This window comes from Cibotium barometz, chromosome 17 (assembly GCF_041138505.1).
Source record: "Cibotium barometz isolate CiBa-2024 chromosome 17, ASM4113850v1, whole genome shotgun sequence".
In the NCBI taxonomy this organism is placed as follows: domain Eukaryota; kingdom Viridiplantae; phylum Streptophyta; class Polypodiopsida; order Cyatheales; family Cibotiaceae; genus Cibotium; species Cibotium barometz.
The window spans coordinates 10120508-10141489 of NC_141062.1; the positions used below are offsets into that span (position 1 = coordinate 10120508).

The 20982-nt window shown below is 45.2% G+C and overlaps 1 protein-coding gene across 7 annotated transcripts in view; it reads left to right on the forward strand.

Moving 5' to 3' along the window:
- The window catches only part of LOC147629659 (peptide chain release factor PrfB2, chloroplastic-like), a 45239-nt gene extending 25628 nt beyond the window's left edge, over positions 1-19611 (forward strand). Inside the window, exons 6-8 of one of the 7 annotated variants that reach the window (XR_015267740.1) lie at positions 18292-18445; positions 18529-18733; positions 19174-19611. Coding sequence is in view for 5 of the 7 variants with exons in the window: in XM_086811160.1 (XP_086667286.1) it covers positions 14259-16081 (1823 nt within the window). In the remaining 2 variants the exon portion in view is untranslated. The other 6 variants (XR_015267742.1, XM_086811162.1, XM_086811161.1 and 3 more) reach the window with 6 other exon arrangements.
- The last annotated feature ends 1371 nt before the right edge of the window (positions 19612-20982 follow it).

Here is a 20982-nt window from a genome sequence, read left to right on the forward strand (position 1 = left end):
CTGCATCATGCTGAAGTCCTGAGAATCCAATTGTAACAGGTGATCTAGGTTGAATACCATACATAAGCATGAAAGGACTAAAACCTGTACTCGTATGCTTAGTACTGTTATGTGCAAATTCTAACATAGGAAGATAATCCTCCCATGAACTCTGTCTTTTGGATACATATGCTCGAAGCATATCCTCCAAAATCTGATTCTCTCTTTCAGTCTAACCATCAGATTGAGGATGATCAGAGGAACTCAAATTCAAAGTTGTTTCCAACTTCTCAAAAACAAGTTTCCAAAAATCACTCGTAAAGAGTCCCTATCACTGACTATGTCCTGCGGTAACCCGTACAGTCTAAACAATTGCTCGATAAATTGCCGTGCTAATTGCGTAGCTGTAATAGTCTTCCGGGTCAGTAAAAATCTAGCCATTTTTGTCAAGCGATCTACCACAACCCAAATAGAATCATGGCCTTGATGTGTTCTTGGCAATCCGGTAATAAAATCCATGGAAATACTTTCCCATTTATTACCTGGGATTTGCAAAGGATGCAACAACCTAGCCTGTCTAAAGCGTTCAGCTTTATTTGCCTGACAAATCTGACACTTGAGAACATAATCTTCTACGTACCCTTTCATCTTTGGCCAATAAAAAGTGTGTTTCACTAACGATAGTATCCTGTGTACCCCAGGGTGTCCAGCAGAAGGGGCGTCGTGACACTCCTTAAGAATCTTGGACTTAATGTCCGGGATCTGTGGTACACAAATTTTGTCATTACCGAATAGTAAACCATTCCGAATCATCCACTGGCCTCCTGCAGCCTGAATGGTAGACTGCTCAGTCATTGAGTCTTGGTCAATCAATATGCTCCCGTCCTAGATCTTCTGCCAAAATGGACCAAAATAACTATCAGTCCTGCAAAGCCCTCTCAATGACTGAAATAAGTCAGTAGAAATCTCGGTGAACGACAAAGAATTCACCTCTCTAATTCGACTAAGCGCATCTGCAACACTATTCATGGACCCTTTCCGATAAGGGATCTCAAAATCAAAATCTTGCATTAACTCCGCCCAACGAGCTTTCCTTCCTCTCAAATCATCCGCATCACACACATACTTGATTGACTGATGATTAGTCAATACCACAAACTTGGAGCCATATAAATAATGTCTCCAAACCTTGAGAGCGTGAATCACAGCATAAAGCTCCTTCTCAAGGGTTGGCCAACAAGATTGAGTGTCATCTAGCTTTTTACTTTCAAAAGCAACCGGTCTACCATCTTGAAATAGAGCAGTCCCGATAGCATAGTGACTGGCATCAGTTTCAAGAACATAAGGCCGACTAGGATCAGGTAATGCTAAGATAGGTGCTTCCTTGACTTTATCTTTCAAAAGTTTGAAGGCCATATCCAAATCGTTATTCCAAGTGATAGGCTGATTTGACTTACGTCCACGACCTTTCAATAAGTCGGTCATCGGTAGTGTGAGCTGAGAGTACTCTCGTACAGATTTCCGAAGAAAAACAACAAAACCGACAAAAGAACGAAGTTGTTTCACTGTTCGCGGTATAGGCCAGTCCAGAACCTTCTGAACTCGGTCATAGTCAATGCTCAATCCATCTCGAGTGATCTTGTGTCCCAAGTAAATGATGTCGGTCATAAAGAACTCACATTTACTTAACTTAGCATATAATCGATTCTGTCTTAAAATAGATAGGACAATCGTGAGGTGTCTGACATGATCCTCAAGAGTACGACTATATATCAAAATATCATCCAGGAACACCACCACAAATTTTCCCAAATGTTCACGGAAAAGATCGTTCATCATTTGCTGGAAAGTGATTGGAGCATTGGTTAACCCAAAAGGTAATACGAGAAACTCGTAATGGCCATACCTAGTCCGAAAGGCGGTTCTTTCAACATGCCTTTCATGAATACGTATCTGGTGGTAGCCAATACGTAAATCTATCTTTGTGAAATATTTCGCTCCTGCTAACCGGTCAATCAGGTCATCTGATCTAGGGAGAGGATAACGGTTCTTAATGGTTAGCTTGTTCAATCGCTTGTAGTCTATACACATTCTCCAGGTGTTGTCCTTCTTTCTCCTAAGCAACACAGGTGCACCCCAAGGTGATTTACTTGGACGGATCTGGCCCATCCTCAAATAATCTTGGAGTTGTTTAGCCAACTCATCTTCCTCAGCTTGGCTCATCCTGTAAGGTGGAATACTGACAGGATGAGCACCAAGGATCAAGTCAATACAATGATCTACTGTCCGTTCAGGTGGTAAACCCGATGGCAGTTCCTTAGGAAATACGTCTTGAAACGTATCTTCTGTAATTCTTTGCTTTCAAATACACTTAATTTATTTACATCCATGGAAGGTATGAGAAATGAAGAAAGTGGAACCAAGACACAATGGAAAGCGGTATACAAAGAAGAATCCATTATATTTCCAAAATCAATTGTATTTACAAGAGGTCCCTGAGAGGGATGAATACAATCACCTAAAATACTATACTTGGTGTCCTTATGCTAAAAAGAAAAAATGTGACAAGACCAATCTATTTGGACTTGAAGAGTTTTAAACCACTCAATCCTTAATAACAAGTCTACATTTTCTAGATGCATAACATAGCATTCCAGAGTATCTTTGTAGTCCTGAATCTGGATTGGAAGCATCTCCACCTTTCGATCCCATACTTGCCTTCCTGCAGGTAGGCGTACCTCAGAGGTATGATCGCTGGGTGTTGTATCAAGACTCAATTTCTGCACAAGTTTGTAGTTAACAAAATTGTGTGAGCTGCCAGGGTTCAAAAGAATGTGAATCTTATGGCCATTCACTTCTCCATAAACTCAGAGAAGATCATGCAAGCCAAATACTTTAGAATTGAGCAGACAATCAGAACGAGTACTAGAGCGAGAAAGTACAGTAATTGACGTACCTGTCAAAGACAACTGGTTAGTTGCCTTTGGCTTGGGTCCTGCGTTTGTCTTTGCACCCTTTTGCTTCGGCCACTCGTTACGCATGTGTCCTTTTTCTTCGCAGATAAAACAACGTCCTTCCTTCTTGAGCTTTAAAGCCCTAAGGAGTCGTTTCTTCTTCGTTGGTGTCGAACTTGAATTCTTCGAAGGTTAGTTCGAAGACTTTCCTTCAGTCGTGTTAGCCATAGGTGCGGAGAACTTTCTTTTATGCTTGTTCCCCTGCTCGGTAATGGGTTTCGACTTGGAAGAGACCATTGTATCATCATAGATACGAGCTGAATGAATGGCTTCGTCCAATGTTTTACATTTGTTATTTTTAACCTGTAAACGGTATGAGTCTGGTAAACCAGCTACGAAAAACCCCAAAAGAGTAGTGGGATCCATCTTTGTAGCTTTCATCTACAAGTCCCTAAACTTCTGGAGGTAGACCTCATAAGTGAGGTGCTGCGAGGTCATGGTCAAAGCTGAAAACCGGGCAACAACATCATAATCATCCTCTTTCTTTAGGAATTCTTTCTTGAAGACGTCTTCGAATTGTGCCCAAGTCGTTGGCTTAGGGTTGAGTTCCTTCCACCAAAGCAAAGCTTTGCCGGACAGGAAACCTGCTGCTAACTAGATCTTCTTTCCATCATCATATGGATGAAACTGAAAGTGAACTTGCCACTTATGTAGCCACGTGTCCACGATCTCCTTGGTACACTGCTTTTGCTCGCCCCCGAACGGTTCCGGAGTAATATTGGGGCCTAAAGCAGAGGCCAAGGTATCCATACCCGATAGAGTAGAGAGTGTAGTGGACAAGAGAGTGATGGAGTTCTGCAAAGCTTGCATCTGGGCTGCGATTTGTGCCTGACGTTCCGACGAAGAAGCTTCGAGAGCTACTTTGAACTCTTGGAAATCTGATTTTGACACAAAATCGTAAAAAAAAATCAACATCGGTACCTTTCGTAGCCGGCAAGCCTTCGCGTTCCACAAGGGGCTCCAACTCCGATTATTGGGTCGACATCGTGAAGAGGGTAAGTGGAGAGAAAACTCGATCTTTGCACAACAAAAGTGCGAGTGAACTTGAGAGCTTGAGAGCTTGAAAACTTGAGAGATGTGTGGCAAGAAGCCCACTTAAGGGGTTTCTTGGACGCCCCGTCCATACTTGGGTGCCCGCCCGTTAGTCTATCCCTAACTCAGCTCGTCAATCAGTCGGCCTAGCTCCAAGCTTCCCCAAGCCTCGAAACTAGTCTTGCGTGCGTGTAGCACACGGTAGATACACACTGTGCACATGACATACTGTCATATCCCCACGGATCTCCTTGTGATCGTTCCTGGTACGAGACTCTAATCCTGCAAACAAACAAACAAACAACAAAGGGGGTGCAGGCCTAACTCACCTCCCAACCATGACAGTCGTGGGCAAGCCCACAGTCTTGGCTGTCCCCACCGAGCCACGAGCTGAGCTAACTAGGTTGACGTACCGACCAATCTCCTCCTCGCGACGTCCCATACCGCCTCGAAGCTACCCTCACGGGCCTCCAGATTGCTGCCGGCCTCGGCTGCATAAAGCAGGTACACGTCTGCACTAGATCCAGGCTCCAAGACCATAGAGCTCTCACAAATTCGCGAGATTCTCTATATCCCAATAGCTAACCTTGGCCACCCTTTTATAGGCTCTTGGCCGGTCATCGGGCGTCCACGCTTGGACGCCCGCCCGTCCATACTTGGGTGCCCGCTTGTTAGTATATCCCTAACTCAGCTCGTCAATCAGCCTGCCTAGCTCCAAGCTTCCCTAAGCCTCGAAACTAGTCTTGCGTGCGTGTAGCACACGGTAGATACACACTGTGCACATGACATACTCCCCTTCCTCTACGAGCTCACTCTTGAGCTCACTAAAAAGCCACGGTAATATCTCTGAAGAGTAGTCAATGTCTCCCATGTAGCGTCGTCCTCAACATGATCCTTCCACTTGATCTTGTATTCCGTGATAAGCGTATTACGCAATCTTCTTTCACGAAATCCAAGAATCCTTTCAGGTTCGTGCGGAACAAATGTCATGTCTTCGACATCTATAATTTCTTGAGGAGTGACTAACTGATCTGTTCCACCTAGTACTTCCTTAAGTCTACTGACATGAAATACAGGATGAACTTTCACATGAGAAGGCAAATCCAATTCATATGCAACTGAACGAATCCGTCGTGTAATATGAAATGGTCCACAGTATCTAGGGGATAATTTCGGAGATCGACCTGTCCGTAAAGTCTCGGAATCTTTTGAATCTCGCAAATACACCATCGTTCCTTCAGAGAACTCTCTGGGTGAAGTCTTGAGAATCCAACTGTAACAGGTGATCTAGGTTGAAAACCATACATAAGCATGAAAGGACTAAAACCTGTACTCGTATGCTTAGTACTGTTATATGCAAATTCTAACATAGGAAGATAATCCTCCCATGAACTCTATCTTTTGGATACATATGCTCGAAGCATATCCTCCAAAATCTGATTCACTCTTTTAGTTTGGCCATCAGATTGAGGATGATCAGAGGAACTCAAATTCAAAGTTGTTTCCAACTTCTCAAAAACAAGTTTCCAAAAATCACTCGTAAACTTAGAGTCCCTATCACTTTCTTCATTTCTCATCCCTTCCTTGGATGTAAATGAATTAAGTGTGTTTGAAAGCAAAGAATTACAGAAGATACTTGATTCGTTTCAAGACGTATTTCCTAAAGAACTGCCATCGGATTTACCACCTGAACGGGCAGTAGATCATCGTATTGACTTGATCCCCTGGTGCTCATCCTGTCAGTATTCCACCTTACAGGATGAGCCAAGCTGAGGAAGATGAGTTGGCTAAACAACTCGAAGATAATTTGAGGATGGGCCAGATCCGTCCAAGTAAATCACCTTGGGGTGCACCTGTGTTGCTTAGGAGAAAGAAGGACAACACCTATAGAATGTGTAAAGACTACAAGCGATTGAACAAGCTGACCATTAAGAACTGTTATCCTCTCCCTAGATTAGATGACCTGATTGACCGGTTAGTAGGAGCGAAATATTTCACGAAGATAGATTTACGTACTGGCTATCACCAGATACGTATTCATGAAAGGCATGTTGAAAGAACCGCCTTTCGGACTAGGTATGGCCATTACGAGTTTCTCGTATTACCTTTTGGGTTAACCAATGCTCCAATCACTTTCCAGCAAATGATGAACGATCTTTTCCGTGAACATTTGGGGAAATTTGTGGTGGTGTTCCTGGATGATATTTTGATATATAGTCGTACTCTTGAGGATCATGTCAGACACCTCACGATTGTCTTATCTATTTTAAGACAGAATCGATTATATGTTAAGTTAAGTAAATGTGAGTTCTTTATGACCGACATCATTTACTTGGGACACAAGATCACTCGAGATGGATTGAGCATTGACTATGACCGAGTTCAGAAGGTTCTGGACTGGCCTATACCGCGAACAGTGAAACAACTTCGTTCTTTTCTCGGTTTTGTAGTTTTTCTTCGGAAATCTGTGCGGGAGTACTCCGAGCTCACACTACCGATGACCGACTTATTGAAAGGTCGTGGACGTAAGTCAAATCAGCCTATCACTTGGAATAACGATTTGGATATGGCCTTCAGACTTTTGAAAGATAAAGTCAAGGAAGCACCTATCTTAGCATTACCTGATCCTAGTTGGCCTTATGTTCTTGAAACTGATGCCAGTGACTATGCTTTCGGGGCTACTCTATTTCAAGATGGTAGACCGGTTGCTTTTGAAAGTAAAAAGCTAGACGACACTCAATCTCGTTGGCCAACCCTTGAGAAGGAGCTTTCTGCTGTGATTCATGCTCTCAAGGTTTGGAGACATTATTATATGGCTCCAAGTTTGTGGTATTGACTATCAAGTATGTGTGTGATGCGGATGATTTGAGAGGAAGGAAAGCTCGTTGAGCGGAGTTATTTGATTTTGAGTTATCGGAAAGGGTCCATGAATAGTGTTGCAAATGCACTTAGTCGAATTAGAGAGGTGAATTCTTTGTCGTTCACCGAGATTTCTACTGACTTATTTCAGTCATTGAGAGGGCTTTGCAGTTATGATAGTTATTTTGGTCCATTTTGGCAGAAGATCCAGGACGGGAGCTCATTGATTGACCAAGACTCAATGTCTGAGCAGTCTACCATTCAGGCTACAGGAGGCCAGTGGATGATTCGGAATGGTTTACTATTCCGTAATGACAAAATTTGTGTACCACAGATCCCGGACATTAAGTCCAAGATTCTTAAGGAGTGTCACGACGCCCCTTCTGCTGGACACCCTGGGATACACAAGACACTATTGTTAGTGAAACACACTTTTTATTGGCCAAAGATGAAAGGGTATGTAGAAGATTATGTTCTGAAGTGTCAGATTTGTCAGGCAAATAAAGCTGAACGCTTTAGACAGGCTGGGTTGTTGCATTCTTTGCAAATCCCAGGTAATCAATGGGAAAGTATTTCCATGGATTTTATTACCGGATTGCCAAGAACACATCAAGGCCACGATTCTATTTGGGTTGTGGTAGATCGCTTGACAAAAATGGCTAGATTTTTACCGACCCGGAAGACTATTACAGCTACGCAATTAGCACGGCAGTTTATCGAGCAATTGTTTAGACTTTACGGGTTACCGCAGGACATAGTCAGTGATACGAACTCTAAGTTTACGAGTGATTTTTGGAAACTTGTTTTTGAGAAGTTAGAAACAACTTTGAATTTGAGTTCCTCTGATCATCATCAATCTGATGGCCAGACTGAAAGAGTGAATCAGATTTTGGAGGATATGCTTCGAGCATATGTATCCAAAAGACAGAGTTCATGGGAGGATTATCTTCCTATGTTAGAATTTGCATATAACAGTACTAACCATACGAGTTCAGGTTTTAGTCCTTTCATGCTTATGTATGGTTTTCAACCTAGATCACCTGTTACAGTTGGATTCTCAGGACTTCAACATGATGCAGCACGTAATTTTTTGCAAGATATGCAGGAAATGTTACAAGTTGCAAAGGAATCTATTAGAAGTGCTCAAGACCGAGATAGATTTTATTCTAATAGACATCGTTCACCCGGAGAGTTCTCTGAAGGAACGATGGTGTATTTGCGAGTTTCGAAAGATTCCGAGACTTTACTGACAGGTCGATCTCCGAAATTATCCCCTAGATACCGTGGACCATTTCGTATTACACGATGGATTGGTTCAGTTGCATATGAATTGGATTTACCTTCTCATGTGAAATTTCATCCTGTATTTCATGTCAGTAGACACTAGGAAGTACTGGGTGGAGCAGATCAGTTAGTTACTCCTCAAGAAATTATAGATGTCGAGGACATGACATTTGTTCTGCATGAATCTGAAAGGATTCTTGGATTTCGTGAAAGAAGATTGCGTAATACGCTTATCACGGAATACAAGATCAAGTGGAAGGATCGTGTTGAGGAGGACGCTACATGGAAGACATTGACTACTCTTCAGAGATATTACCCTGGCTTTTTAGTGAGCTCAGGAGTGAGCTCTTAGAGGAAGGGGAGTATGTCATGTGCACAGTGTGTATCTACCGTGTGCTACACGCACGCAAGACTAGTTTCGAGGCTTGGGGAAGCTTGGAGCTAGGCAGGCTTATTGACGAGCTGAGTTAGGGATAGACTAACGGGCGGGCACCCGAGTATGGACGGGCAGGCGCCCAAGTGTGGACGCCCGATGACCGGCCAAGAGCCTATAAAAGGGTGGCCAAGGTTAGTTATTGGGATATAGAGAGTCTCGCGAGTTTGTGAGAGCTCTATGATCTTGGAGCCTGGATCTAGTGCAGACGTGCACCTGCTTTACGCAGCCGAGGCCGGCAGCAATCTCGAGGCCCGTGAGGGCAGCTTCGTGGCGGTATGGGACGTCGCGAGGAGGAGATTGGTCGGTACGTCATCCTAGTTAGCTCAGCTCGTGGCTTGGTGGGGACAACCAAGATTGTGGGCTTGCCCACGGCTGTCATGGTTGGGAGGTGAGTCAGGCCTGCACCCCCTTGTTTGTTTGTTTGTTCGTTTGTTTGCAGGATTCAAGTCTCGTACCAAGAACGATCACGAGGAGATCCGTGGAGATATGATAGTAAAGATAGCTTTTGTGTTTTACATATATATATATATATATATATATATATATATATATATATATATATATATTCTATTTTCTTTTAAAAAAAATAAACACTTTTAAACCTTGGAGGAGGAGTTTTTAAACTTTAAAAAAAAAAAATTAAACTAAAAAAAAAACAAAAGCCCAAAAAAGATGTGTGCTAGAGCTGCTAGCGTCACCCACCGGGCTACAGGCATGCTTTTTTCTTGCCGTCGGCCACCTCGCCTGTCGGCTGCTGTCGTCACCTGTGTCTCTGCCGTTACCTTCGCTGCTGGTGCCTTCTCGCCAGCGACAGCCCGTGTAGGCCTGGCCACAAGTAGCGTGGGCCTGGGCTCCTGCCCGCCTGGCCTGGGCACCAGCCCGTCTGGCCGAAGCGCTGCGTAGGCTTGGCTGCCTGGCCGCCTGGCTACGCAAGCCCATGCGCCCGCCTGTAGGGTCGCCTACAGAGGCTTGGCCGGCTGCCAGCCACCGATAGCCAAACGCTACACCCGCCAGTGCACAAACCCGCCAGCGTCTCCTTCTCACAAACGTGCTCTCTCTCTCACTCGTTCAACGAAAAGCAAATGTGCTTTTTCTGTTTCTATTTTCTCTCTACGTTCATGCGACTCCACAAACGAATCTCTCCTCTTCTTTGCAAAGCAAACGACCCTACTTAGACTACCACCTCCCATCAACATGGGTTTCTTTGATGAAGAAAAACACATACTGAATTTGAAAACAGCAGTAGGCACAGAAAAAACAGCAAGCTTTTTTAACACATACCTTTCTTTAACCTCATCTTCTCTACCTACCGACTTGCTCGTTCACGAGGTATGCTCTGATACCACTCTCATATCCCCACGGATCTCCTCGTGATCGTTCTTGGTACAAGACTCGAATCCTGCAAACAAACGAACAAACAAACAAACAAACAAGGGGGTGCAGGCCTGACTCACCTCCCAACCATGATAGCTGTGGGCAAGCCCACAATCTTGGCTGTCCCCACCGAGCCACGAGCTAAGCTAACTAGGATGACGTACCGACCAATCTCCTCCTCGCGACGTCCCATACCGCCACGAAGCTGCCCTCGCGGGCCTCGAGATTGCTGCCGGCCTCGGCTGCGTAAAGCAGGTGCACGTCTGCACTAGATCCAGGCTCCAAGACCATAGAGCTCTCACAAACTCGCGAGACTCTCTATATCCCAATAAATAACCTTGGCCACCCTTTTATAGGCTCTTGGCCGGTCATCGGGCGTCCACACTTGGGCGCCCGCCCGTCCATACTCGGGTGCCCGCCCGTTAGTATATCCCCAACTCAGCTCATCAATCAGCTTGCCTAGCTCCAAGCTTCCCCAAGCCTCGAAACTAGTCTTGCGTGCGTGTAGCACACGGTAGATACACACTGTGCACATGACAGCTCTGATGTTGTAGTGGAGGAACTATTGTGGGCAGTGGATTCCGATGTGGATGCGTGCACCACAAAGAAATCTGTGATGGCTCTCTGTGAGGTGTCCTATCGGAGCCGGGGCTGTCTCTCAACATGCTACCTCAAGACTACATCCATGTTTCGTTTGAGCTCCATCAAGTACATGCCCAAGCACCTCTGATCCTCAAACTGTATTACCTGTGTGAGTGGTCTGAATCCCTCTCAGAAGAGGCAGTGGAATCTCCCCTTTATCTCATAGTAAGCCGCACAACTGAACATATAATGGGCCTCATCCTCTACTGCTCCTATGATGCATACTGTGCATGTCCTCTCCTCGTGTGGGATATCCTTAGCTCTGCCAGTCTCTACTTTGAGGCAGTGGGAGGATACCTTGAGCTGGCCAATCATGATACGCATAGCATGTGACATGTGTATTTGTATGTATCCCGGGATCTCAAATAATCCATCCTCGGAGAGTCTCAAGAAGTGATCTCTGTAGTACTCACACTTCTTACCAATCTCTGATGGAGACACCCATGTTTGGTGTATGTGTAGCCCGAGTAGATCTAACTGGATGATCCGGTTGATCTCCTGTTGTGAGAGATCAAGGTAGGGGGAATCCAAGCTATACTGAAAGATTTTGTTGCTGCCTTGGGGGCCTGAGCAAGGGTGGGTGGATGGGTGTGTGGGTCGGTGGGTGGGCGGGAATGCAAAGGGACCAAGGTGTGCGCAGCGCACAGGTGTGAAACGGGCAGAACAGGGCACAAGCAGCGGTGGCCGGGCAAGGAAGAACATGGTACAGGCACATGTGCGAAACGGGTAGAACAGGGTGCACGTAGTGGTGGGTAGAGCACCAGTGTAGGGTGCGCAAGAGGGTGGGCAGAGGCTCACGCCATGAGAGAGATAAAGAAAGAAAGAAAGAAAGATATATTAAGCGTCTACTAAAGACCCAATGGGCCTATGAGACCAAAGTGATACAATAATGTCCATGGTATATCTCATAATGCAATGAGAGAGAGAGAGAGAAAGAAAGAAAGAAAGCTGTATTAACGTCTACTAGAGGCTGAACTTGACCTATGAGACATATCAATGTACAACTGTCAATGTCTTCTGGATGTCCAGAAAAAAAGACGAAATGGGTCCATGTGACCAAAAGTGATACAATAGTGTCCACGTAATCTCATCATGGTACAAAAGAAACCAAAGCCTAGAGCTATGGGCTGGGAATGTCAAATCCGAGCCATATGATACAAAATGGGATCATCATCATCATACAGCCTATGGAGCTAACCTGCCGGTAGGAGGAGGGGGCTATCAAGGATATCAAGCATGGGGGTAGTGGCTAGCCTGTAGAAGGCTCCACAGATCCATTGGGCGTGGGAAGGTGGCTTTGTGCCTCTCCAAGATCTCCTCAAGCTGGGGCTGATGTCTATGTTGCTGGTGAGGCCAAGGAATTTGGGACGTCGGGCTCACTATAGTGCCATGGCCCGATCTAGAGTCACACGAGAGACAGAGAGAAAGAAAGAAAGAAAGAAAGTTATATTAACGTCTATGGAAGACCCCAAGGGCCTATGAGACCAAAAGTAATACAATGGTACCATGGATATACTGAGCCATGGAAAACTGAAAGAAAAAGCAAAATGAAAACATCTGACAGTACATGTGATCAACAGATGATCCTTTGTAGAGTGAGATGTGTTGTGATCAGCTAATGTCGATACCCGCCTCGGCCAAAACCAATCTGATGGTGGAGTGAATGTCAGGCCTCTGTGATGGGAGCGTGACATGTCGGCGGAGAACCTCACGAATCCGTCTGTGTGTGGTGGAGGGTCCTGATGCTCTGGGTCAGGGATGTCTGGCTCGCAGAATGGATCAATCTCTCTCACTAAGAAGTCCTCTGGGGCGTGGAGCTGGAGCGTGGGTACGAGAGAGAGAGAGAGAGAGAGAGCCCACCTCTGGTGGTCGGGTGAGGAGGGTGAGAGGCAGTCGATGGAGGTGGTAGATGGGCGGTCGATAGTGTAGAGGGTCGGAAGAAGCTGGTGATGCGGGTCGGTCGCTGTAACTGTAACTGCAGGGTCCGCTCTCTATGTCAGCGTATCTCCACAAGGAACAGTCCCAAGCATCACTGATCTGGGTAGTCCATCACTCAGCACAGTGGTCCAAAACCCTCCCGAAATAAGCAGTGGTATCTCCCTCTAATCTCATAGTAGGCCGAAACCCTCCTGAGAGAGAGAGTTATATTAAACGTCTTCAAAAGACCCAATGGGTCAAAGAGACCAAAAGTGATACAACAGTGTCCATGTAATCTCATCATGGTACAAAAGAAAACAAAGACTAGCGAGAGAGAAAGAAAGTTATATAACGTCCTGAAAAGACCCAAAGGGTCTATGAGACCAAAGTGATGAGATTTTATCAATGTCTTCTAAAGACCCAATGGGTCTATGAGACCAGAGAGCGTTACATATGTCCCATGTACAACTGAAGATCTTAAATATGGAAACAAAAAAGTGTCAAAAGAAAGAGATCAGCATCATCTGATTCTTGCAATTCCTTGTGCCTTAAGTCATATGTTTAGATGGCAGTTATTCTGATATGAGTCTTCCCTTCTAGTGATAAAACTTAAATATGGAAACAAAAAAGTGTCAAAAGAAAGAGATCAGCATCATCTGATTCTTGCAATTCCTTGTGCCTTAGTCATATGTTTAGATGGCAGTTATTCTGATATGAGTCTTCCCTTCTAGTGATAAAACTGATTTTTTAAACATGTAGCATTGCAGAAAAAAATGCTTTGTTCAACTCCTTTTCTCTAGAAGTCTTTAAAAAAGTGCACAGTAAAGAACAGTTTGCTGAGGCGCTTCGGGTTGCGGCCCTCATGGTTGAGAAGGGGGAGAGTGTTTCGATGCAGATCTTGTATTGTCTCTTGCAGTGGTGCATTTATAATAGAGACCCAGAAGCAGGCCAAATGGTGCATTGTCTTATCAGGAGGCGTGGCTTTGAGTCAAATTCCTTTCTAGGGAGCCATGTAATCCGTATGTTTGCCTTGTTTGGGAGGCTCAAGGAAGCCAGTCAAATATTTAGTAGACTGGATAGGCCAAGTGTATATGCATGGAGTGCCATAATTTTTGCACATGCTATGCTTGGGCCAAGCAAGCAGGCATTAAGACTTTATCATGGTATGATCCAATCAGGAACAAGATCAGATGGCCATACATTTGTTGCGATTTTGAAAGCGTGTGCAAATGAGCAAGACCCGAGGCAAGGCATGCTTATACATGCTGACATCATTGAATGTGGGTTGGAGTCTGTTGTGTATGTTGCGAGCAGTCTCATTGGTATGTACATTAAATGTGGAGGCCTGGACGATGCACGGGTAGTGTTTGACAGGCTGACGAAGCCAAGTGTGGTGATATGGAGTGTTATGATATATGGGTATGCTCAGCATGAGCATCTTGAAGAGGCACTCGATCTTTTTGAGGAAATGCAATGTAAGGGTGTGAGACCTAACCAGGTCACATACGTGTGCATTGTGAAAGCTTGCTCTTGTACTAGAGCCCTGTCACAGGGCATGCTAATTCATTCCCTCACCATCAGAGCTGGTGTTGAGTTGGATGCATTTGTGGGAAGCTCCCTTGTGGATATGTATGCACATTGTGGAAGGCTGCATGATGCACATGGGACTTTTGAGAAATTGTACAAGCAAGATGTGGCTGAATGGAATGCAATGATTGCAGGAGATACTCACCATGCCCATGTGCAGGGAGCCCTGCAGCTTTATGATCAAATGCAGCAGGAGGGAATGGAGCCAAATCAGATCACTCTTGCCTGTATTCTCACAGTATGTGCAAATGCCACATCTCTAGATCAAGGTAAGCGAATCCATGCTCACATTATTGGGAGAAGGTTTGAAGCAGATCTTTTTGTGAGCAATGCGCTTATTAATCTGTATGCCAGGTGTGGGGACCTTGAGTATGCATGCAAGGTATTCAAGAAGTTGCGCAAGAGGAATGCTGTGACATGGACTGTCATGATTGCAGGCTATGCTGAGCATGGGTATGATCAGATAGCCTTTCAATGCTTTGAGAAAATGAAACAAGAAGGTGTAGTGCCAAGCAATGCCACATTTGTTTCCATTCTAAAAGCATGTTCAGACATTGTAGACTTGAAGGTAATGCATTCGCACATAATTGAAAATGGCTGTGACTCAGATGCAGTTGTTGCAAGCAATCTCATCATCATGTATGCTGACTTTAACAGCTTAGATGATGCACACAAGGTATTTGACAAGCTGCAGGGGCAGGATGTGGTTAGTTGGAATGCCCTGATTACTGGATATGCCCAGCATGGTCAGTTAGAGAAAGCTCTTTGGCTTGTCTGCAGAATGCAAGAAGAGAGAATGAGACCTGATAATGTGACTTGGAATGCATTGATATCTGGATATGCCAAGCATGAGCATCGTTTAGAAGCGCTTCAACTTTTTCAACAAATGCAACAGCATGGCATGGAACCAGACACGGAAATGTTTGCCTGTGCCTTAAGAGCATGCTCCATAGCTGCGTTGCCACAGATGGGCAAGCTACTTTATGGAAAGGTAGTTGAAAAGGGTTTGGAGTTGGATCCATGTGTTGGGCAAGCTCTTCTTGACGTGTATATGACATGTGGGAGTGTTGATGATGCACGAAATGTATTTGATAGACTAGAGAATCGAACCATAGGGATATGGAATACAATGATTTCTGGGTACGTGCAGATTGGGCATGATGGAGACATATCCAAAATTATTGAGCAAGTGCAAGATATAGGTCTGGAGGCTAACACAGAGGCATGGCTTACGACAATTCCAGAGTTTCCTATGTATGGGCATGCTGCGGCGGATGCCCTCAAACTTTACTGTGAGATGAAACAGGAAGGTATTGGACCAGATCAAGTCACGTTTGTCTGCATCCTGAAAGCATGCTCCAGGATGATGGCATTAAAACAGGGCAAGCAAATCTATGCAGACGTTGTGGAGAGTGGCTTAGAGCTGGACGTCGTGATCAGTAACATGCTCATTGACTTGTATGCAAAATGTGACAATTTCATGGATGCTTATCAAGTTTTTGATAGGTTGCCGAAGCGAAATGTGGTGACTTATAATACCATAATTGCAGCATGTGCACGGCATAGCAATTTCAAGCTTGCCTCAGATTGCTTTGATGCAATGCAACAGGAAGGGGTGATGGCAGATAGTGTGACATTTCTGTGTCTTTTCTCAGCATGTAGCCGCGTTGGCAGGGGGAGGGAAGCCCTCTACTATTTCAACTCAATGAGAGAAGGCTATGGGGTTGTACCAATGTTTGTTCATTATACCTGCATTGTGGACCTCCTAGGTCGCACTGGTCATTTGAAGGAGGGCGAAGACTTACTTCTAACAATGCCTTTCCGACCCAATATTGTTGGATGGACATCCCTTCTGAGTCATTGCAGAATACATGGCTGTCTATATATAGCCAGGCAGTGCATCGATTGGTCCACTGAGAAGGAAACTAGGTATTGTGCTGGATATGCCCTCATGTGAGACATTCATCTGCAGTTTGGCATTGGAGAAAGTGCCAAGAAAGATACATGATATGGCAAGTTCTCTTGGAGACACGATGTGCATCCTCGGTCGCACAGGTCATTTGAAGGAGGGCGAAGACTTACTTGGCTTTCCGACCCAATATTGTCGGATGGACATCCCTTCTGAGTCATTACAGAAAAGATGGCTGTCTATATATAGCCAGGCAGTGCATAGGTTGGTCCACTGAGAAGGAAAGCAGGTATTCTGCTCATGTATGACATTCATCTGCAGTTTGGGATTGGAGAATTGGCATGTTCTTGGAGACATGTGGTGCGAGGGGTGCTGAATTAACAGCATATTAGCAACAAAAGAGGAGTGCTTGAAATTTTTATGATGCCGCATCAATGCTTTCTGATAGGTAGTGTCTTGGCAAAGGGCTGGAAGCAAGACAAAGTTTGGCCACTTTATAGGATACATGAAACCACATTGTGGAGCCACTATAGAGCCCCTTGGGCATGAAGATGCAGGCACTCCTAGAGACAAAGCTTAGCGGAAACTTCAGTGCATAATTGAGTATACATTTGAGTCACTCTACAGACAAACAACCTCCCCCCAAAAAAAACGGCATTGCAGGCCTTTTGTGAGCAGCAGGACATCACTGTCAACCTTGGCAAGACCAAGGTCATGATTTTTAACACCTTACATGCATGGCTTCCAGGCAGCGTTTCACATATGCAGGTGATCAGGTGGAGATTACTGCATCTTATGTATACCTGGGAGTCACTTTCACTGGCTCAATCTTCATCATGCCCGGCTGACGTGGTGACTTTGGCCCTTGAGTGCTTCCAGGCCCACTTCCAGGAGGCTAGCACTAAGGGATGGCTCTTTGCTACACTTGTTTCTTGCAGAGTTTGGAGCAACATCCCTGGTGTTTAATGCCCTCTTACTGCAGCTACGCCTTGGATAGACACCTGCACCCTAGGATTGCAATGGAGTGGTTTAGCTAACTATAAGAGGAGAGGCCTGACATGGTGTGGTATGCCAGGGTTACACAGTGGTTCCTGATGCATTAGATTCATATGGATTGTCTGCCAACATTCCACCATAGTTTGGTTGCCCCACGTCTACCTCTCACCAAACAGTATATTAACCAGCTCAACCACTCCGACCTTATCTGCTTATGGTGTCATGTCACATGGTTGGATCGGCCGCAGCTTCCCACGAAGATGCAATTTTACCAGGATCACTGTCCGAGGGTCGCTTCATTCAGAAGCCAAGCTATCTTTAAAGAAACATGCCACATGCCATGTGGCAGAGTAGCTTTCTACAGGTTGAGACAGAGGAGCCGGTGCATCTCCAGAAGATAAAGTTCTAAACAACACTCATCTGGAAAGCCAATGACTCAGGCTAAGGGACCAAATCCAACTCAGAAGAGACACTAAAACCTCCCCCATATCTCATAATACAATGGGCATCTAAAAAGATAGTGCTAACGCATATTGACTGTACTAAAGCCACCTCAGCCTCCCAGGTGCCATTTTCAAGAGAATGTTCCAGTCGTAGTGAGCTCAACAGACGAGGCGACCATCCACATGGCCTCTTCAGGCTACAGAGGCACAGGGATGCTCCATTGATGGGGAGAGCTTAGACGAGATAATAGATGGCTGAGCCTACACGTGACCGCTCTTCACCTCTTTGGACAGAGGACATGTATCACTCTCCCATTTTCATTTTATCTAGGTCGCTAGTTTGTTTTCTTTCTTCCATGGTATTGTTACTCCAAGGATTCATCGCAACATTTCTGGTCTCATAGACCCGTCAATCATCTGTAGATCTCTCTCTCTCTCTCTCTCTCACGCGCGCGCGCGCGATAAGAGGCCTTGAAAGATAACTTGACTGATACTGATGTATAAAGGCTTTGCATTTAGGATAGAAAAATTCAAGTGTCTTATGGAATCCATGCCATACACATGCCTTTTAAGCTTTATACAACTTTGCTGAGGTCTTAGTAATATAAGCTGCTAAGCCTGGGCTATATAGCAGTAAGATCTAAGCTCTCAGTAAAATGAAGTTTCTGATGTTTTTCTCTATGGAATGGAGATTGTTGAAGGGTGGTAAACCGGTAGAAATGATCCTAATGCAGTCTAATAAATTAGTTCAGCATTGTAGTACTAGTACAAGGTTTAATGTGATGAAAAAGCAGACGCTAATGTGAGATTTGGATGCAGATCCCAGCACAGAAACAAACAACTTGCCATGTCTGTTTTGCAAGCAAGGCTTCAGCAAAGAGAAATGGCTCAACAAGCCCAGGCAAATGCACACCATACAGCATCTCTCGGAGAGATATCATGGGGGAATCAGATCCGTTCTTATGTCCTCCATGTGAGTGATGCTGACCTTATCAACCTTTATTTATGTAGCAATGTCTATGGATTGCTTACCGACTCATTCTTTTGTATATGCAGCCTTACAGAATGGTGAAAGACCTTCGAACACAGTATGAGGTTTCGGATCCTGAGGGAGTGCTTGATGGTGACTTGGATGGTTTCATCTTCAGTTTTCTTGCAAAGTCTGCTCCGGGGGATTAGTTGAGCAATAAATCAGTTTATACACATTATAGAGGAATTGCATTTGGACTGAGATAAGTGAATTATGTGATCACACATGCATGTGAGAATCGTACACTAATGCATGGTTTAAGGTCTAGGAACCAATGTATCTCACTACCTCAGTATGCAAGTTGGACATCCTCAATTGGGAAAAGAGGAACACAGATAGAATATAAGATTTTTGAAAATAACAAGTCATAAATTTTATTAAGAATGACTCCTTTGAGGCCAAAAGTATTTTAAGCTTGGTAGGAAAATTCGTGTGGGCAAGTCGTCACATCATCTGCTTATAGGATGAAACAGAGACTGATCGAGCTGGAACTCCCCACGTAGCAGCCATCCCCACTCCAGCTGCCTCTGCTGATCTCCCCGGCATGTGCCCCCAAAAAAATTTCTTTTGGAGAAATATCATGGGGAAATCAGATCTGTTCTTATGTCCTCCATGTGAGTGATTTCAACCTTATCAACCTTGCTTACTGACTCATTCTTTTGTATATGCAGCCTTATAGAATGTTGAAAGCTTCAAACACAGTATGAGGTTTCAGATCCTGAGGCAGTGCTTGCTGGTGTGCAGCCTTATAGAATGGTGAAAGAGCTTCAAACACAGTATGAGGTTTCAGATCCTGAGGCAGTGCTTGCTGTTGATTTGGATGGTTTCATTTTCAGTTTTCTTGCAAAGTCTGTTCCGGGGGATTAGTTATGCTAATAAATCTGTATATACACATTATAGAGAGGTTGCAATTGGACTGAAATAAGTAAATTATCTGATCACACATGCATGTGCCAATCGCACACTAATGCATGGTTCAAGGTCTAAGAAACTATATATCTCACTACTTTAATATGCAAGTTGGACATCCTCAATTTGTTCCCCATTCTCAGGAAAAGAGGAACACGGATAACGTAGATAATTTTAATAACAATTCATAATTTTATAAAGGATGACTCCTTTGACACCAAAAAGCTTTATAAGCTTGGTAGGAAATTTAGTGTGCGCAAATTATCACATCATCTGCATAGAGGATAAAACTGTCCATGCAGCAACTGTCCACCTGACCCACCTCTGCTGATTCCGCCCCTCCTACCATCTGCACGCCTACTCTTACACCCCCCACCCCACACGGGCCCCCTTCCTCGCCCCTCTTTCTTCTTTTCTCCCCTTCTCCACACCCGTTCCTGCTCTCTCTGCAGCAGCCCATTCGTCCCTGCCCCTGATTTTCTGTTCCCACCCTTACTTCCTCTTTTCCTGCTGCCCGACCTTCGCGTCTTACCCTCATGCTTCTGCCCTGCCCTCTGTTTACGCCTGTCTCCCTCCACCTCCTCCGCTTCTGGGGTTCTCATCTTCTACATTCGGCTTTTGAGTATAGCCCCTGGTCCCTCCCTCCTTTGGAAGACTCCATGTAGCTGATCCATCTTCTCCAACTGAGGGCGCCCTATTTTGCCCATTTTCAGAAGAAAACCTTGAGCTCCTGTCATACTTAGTTGCCTTGCTAGAGAACAGGCTCCCCGATGGCAGGCCCATCTGAGGACAGATTTGGGATCTCCTGCAAGCTGCACTTAATCGGTGAGCAAGCTAGATTTCCAACATCCAGTTCCTCGGCAGGGGATACATTCAAATTGAGTGACTCAACTGCTTTGTTGAGTCATGCCCGACTCTGACACACCGGCCACATGTTCCAATGACTGTCTGCTCCCCAGGTCCGTCAAAGGAGTATCATGAGTTTCTTCTGGTGATAGGTCAGAATCTTGGACAGGTGGTGATAAAGAACCTCGGGACAACAGCTTCTGCCATGTCGTCCCAGGCTGCAGAACTCTGTCCATCCGATTGATCATCCCCTCACCAAAGAACCTCCCGCATACGGCAGCACCTCTCAATTCCCTGTCAGGATGGCTCTCAGCTCACACAGAGGATTGAGTTCTCAGAGCTCCTTGATCAGTGTTTTGTATGTCCGCTGATGGGACGACTTGTATGATTTACCCCCAGCACGGCATCAGCAACAGGCAGCCATAATAGCCATGGTAGAACAGCTCCGTACCAGACCACCCAGGGCGTTGCCGTGAATGTGAACATTCTCGCCCATCCCCTCCTTCGTCTGTTGTACTCCCGAGGCAGCTGTAGACAAGAGGCGAAGCCTTGCCCCCTGCCCCTAGCCAAATCAACACATCAGTAGCAGACTGCCCTGCTGGCAGACTCCCAACCGTTGCCAGGACATGCAACCATGGGCGGTCCTCTCCAAGCGGTAAGCAAGAGGAACCTACCCCCTTGCAGAATAATTATGTGCATTCACCACATCGGTCCTTAGACGGGCT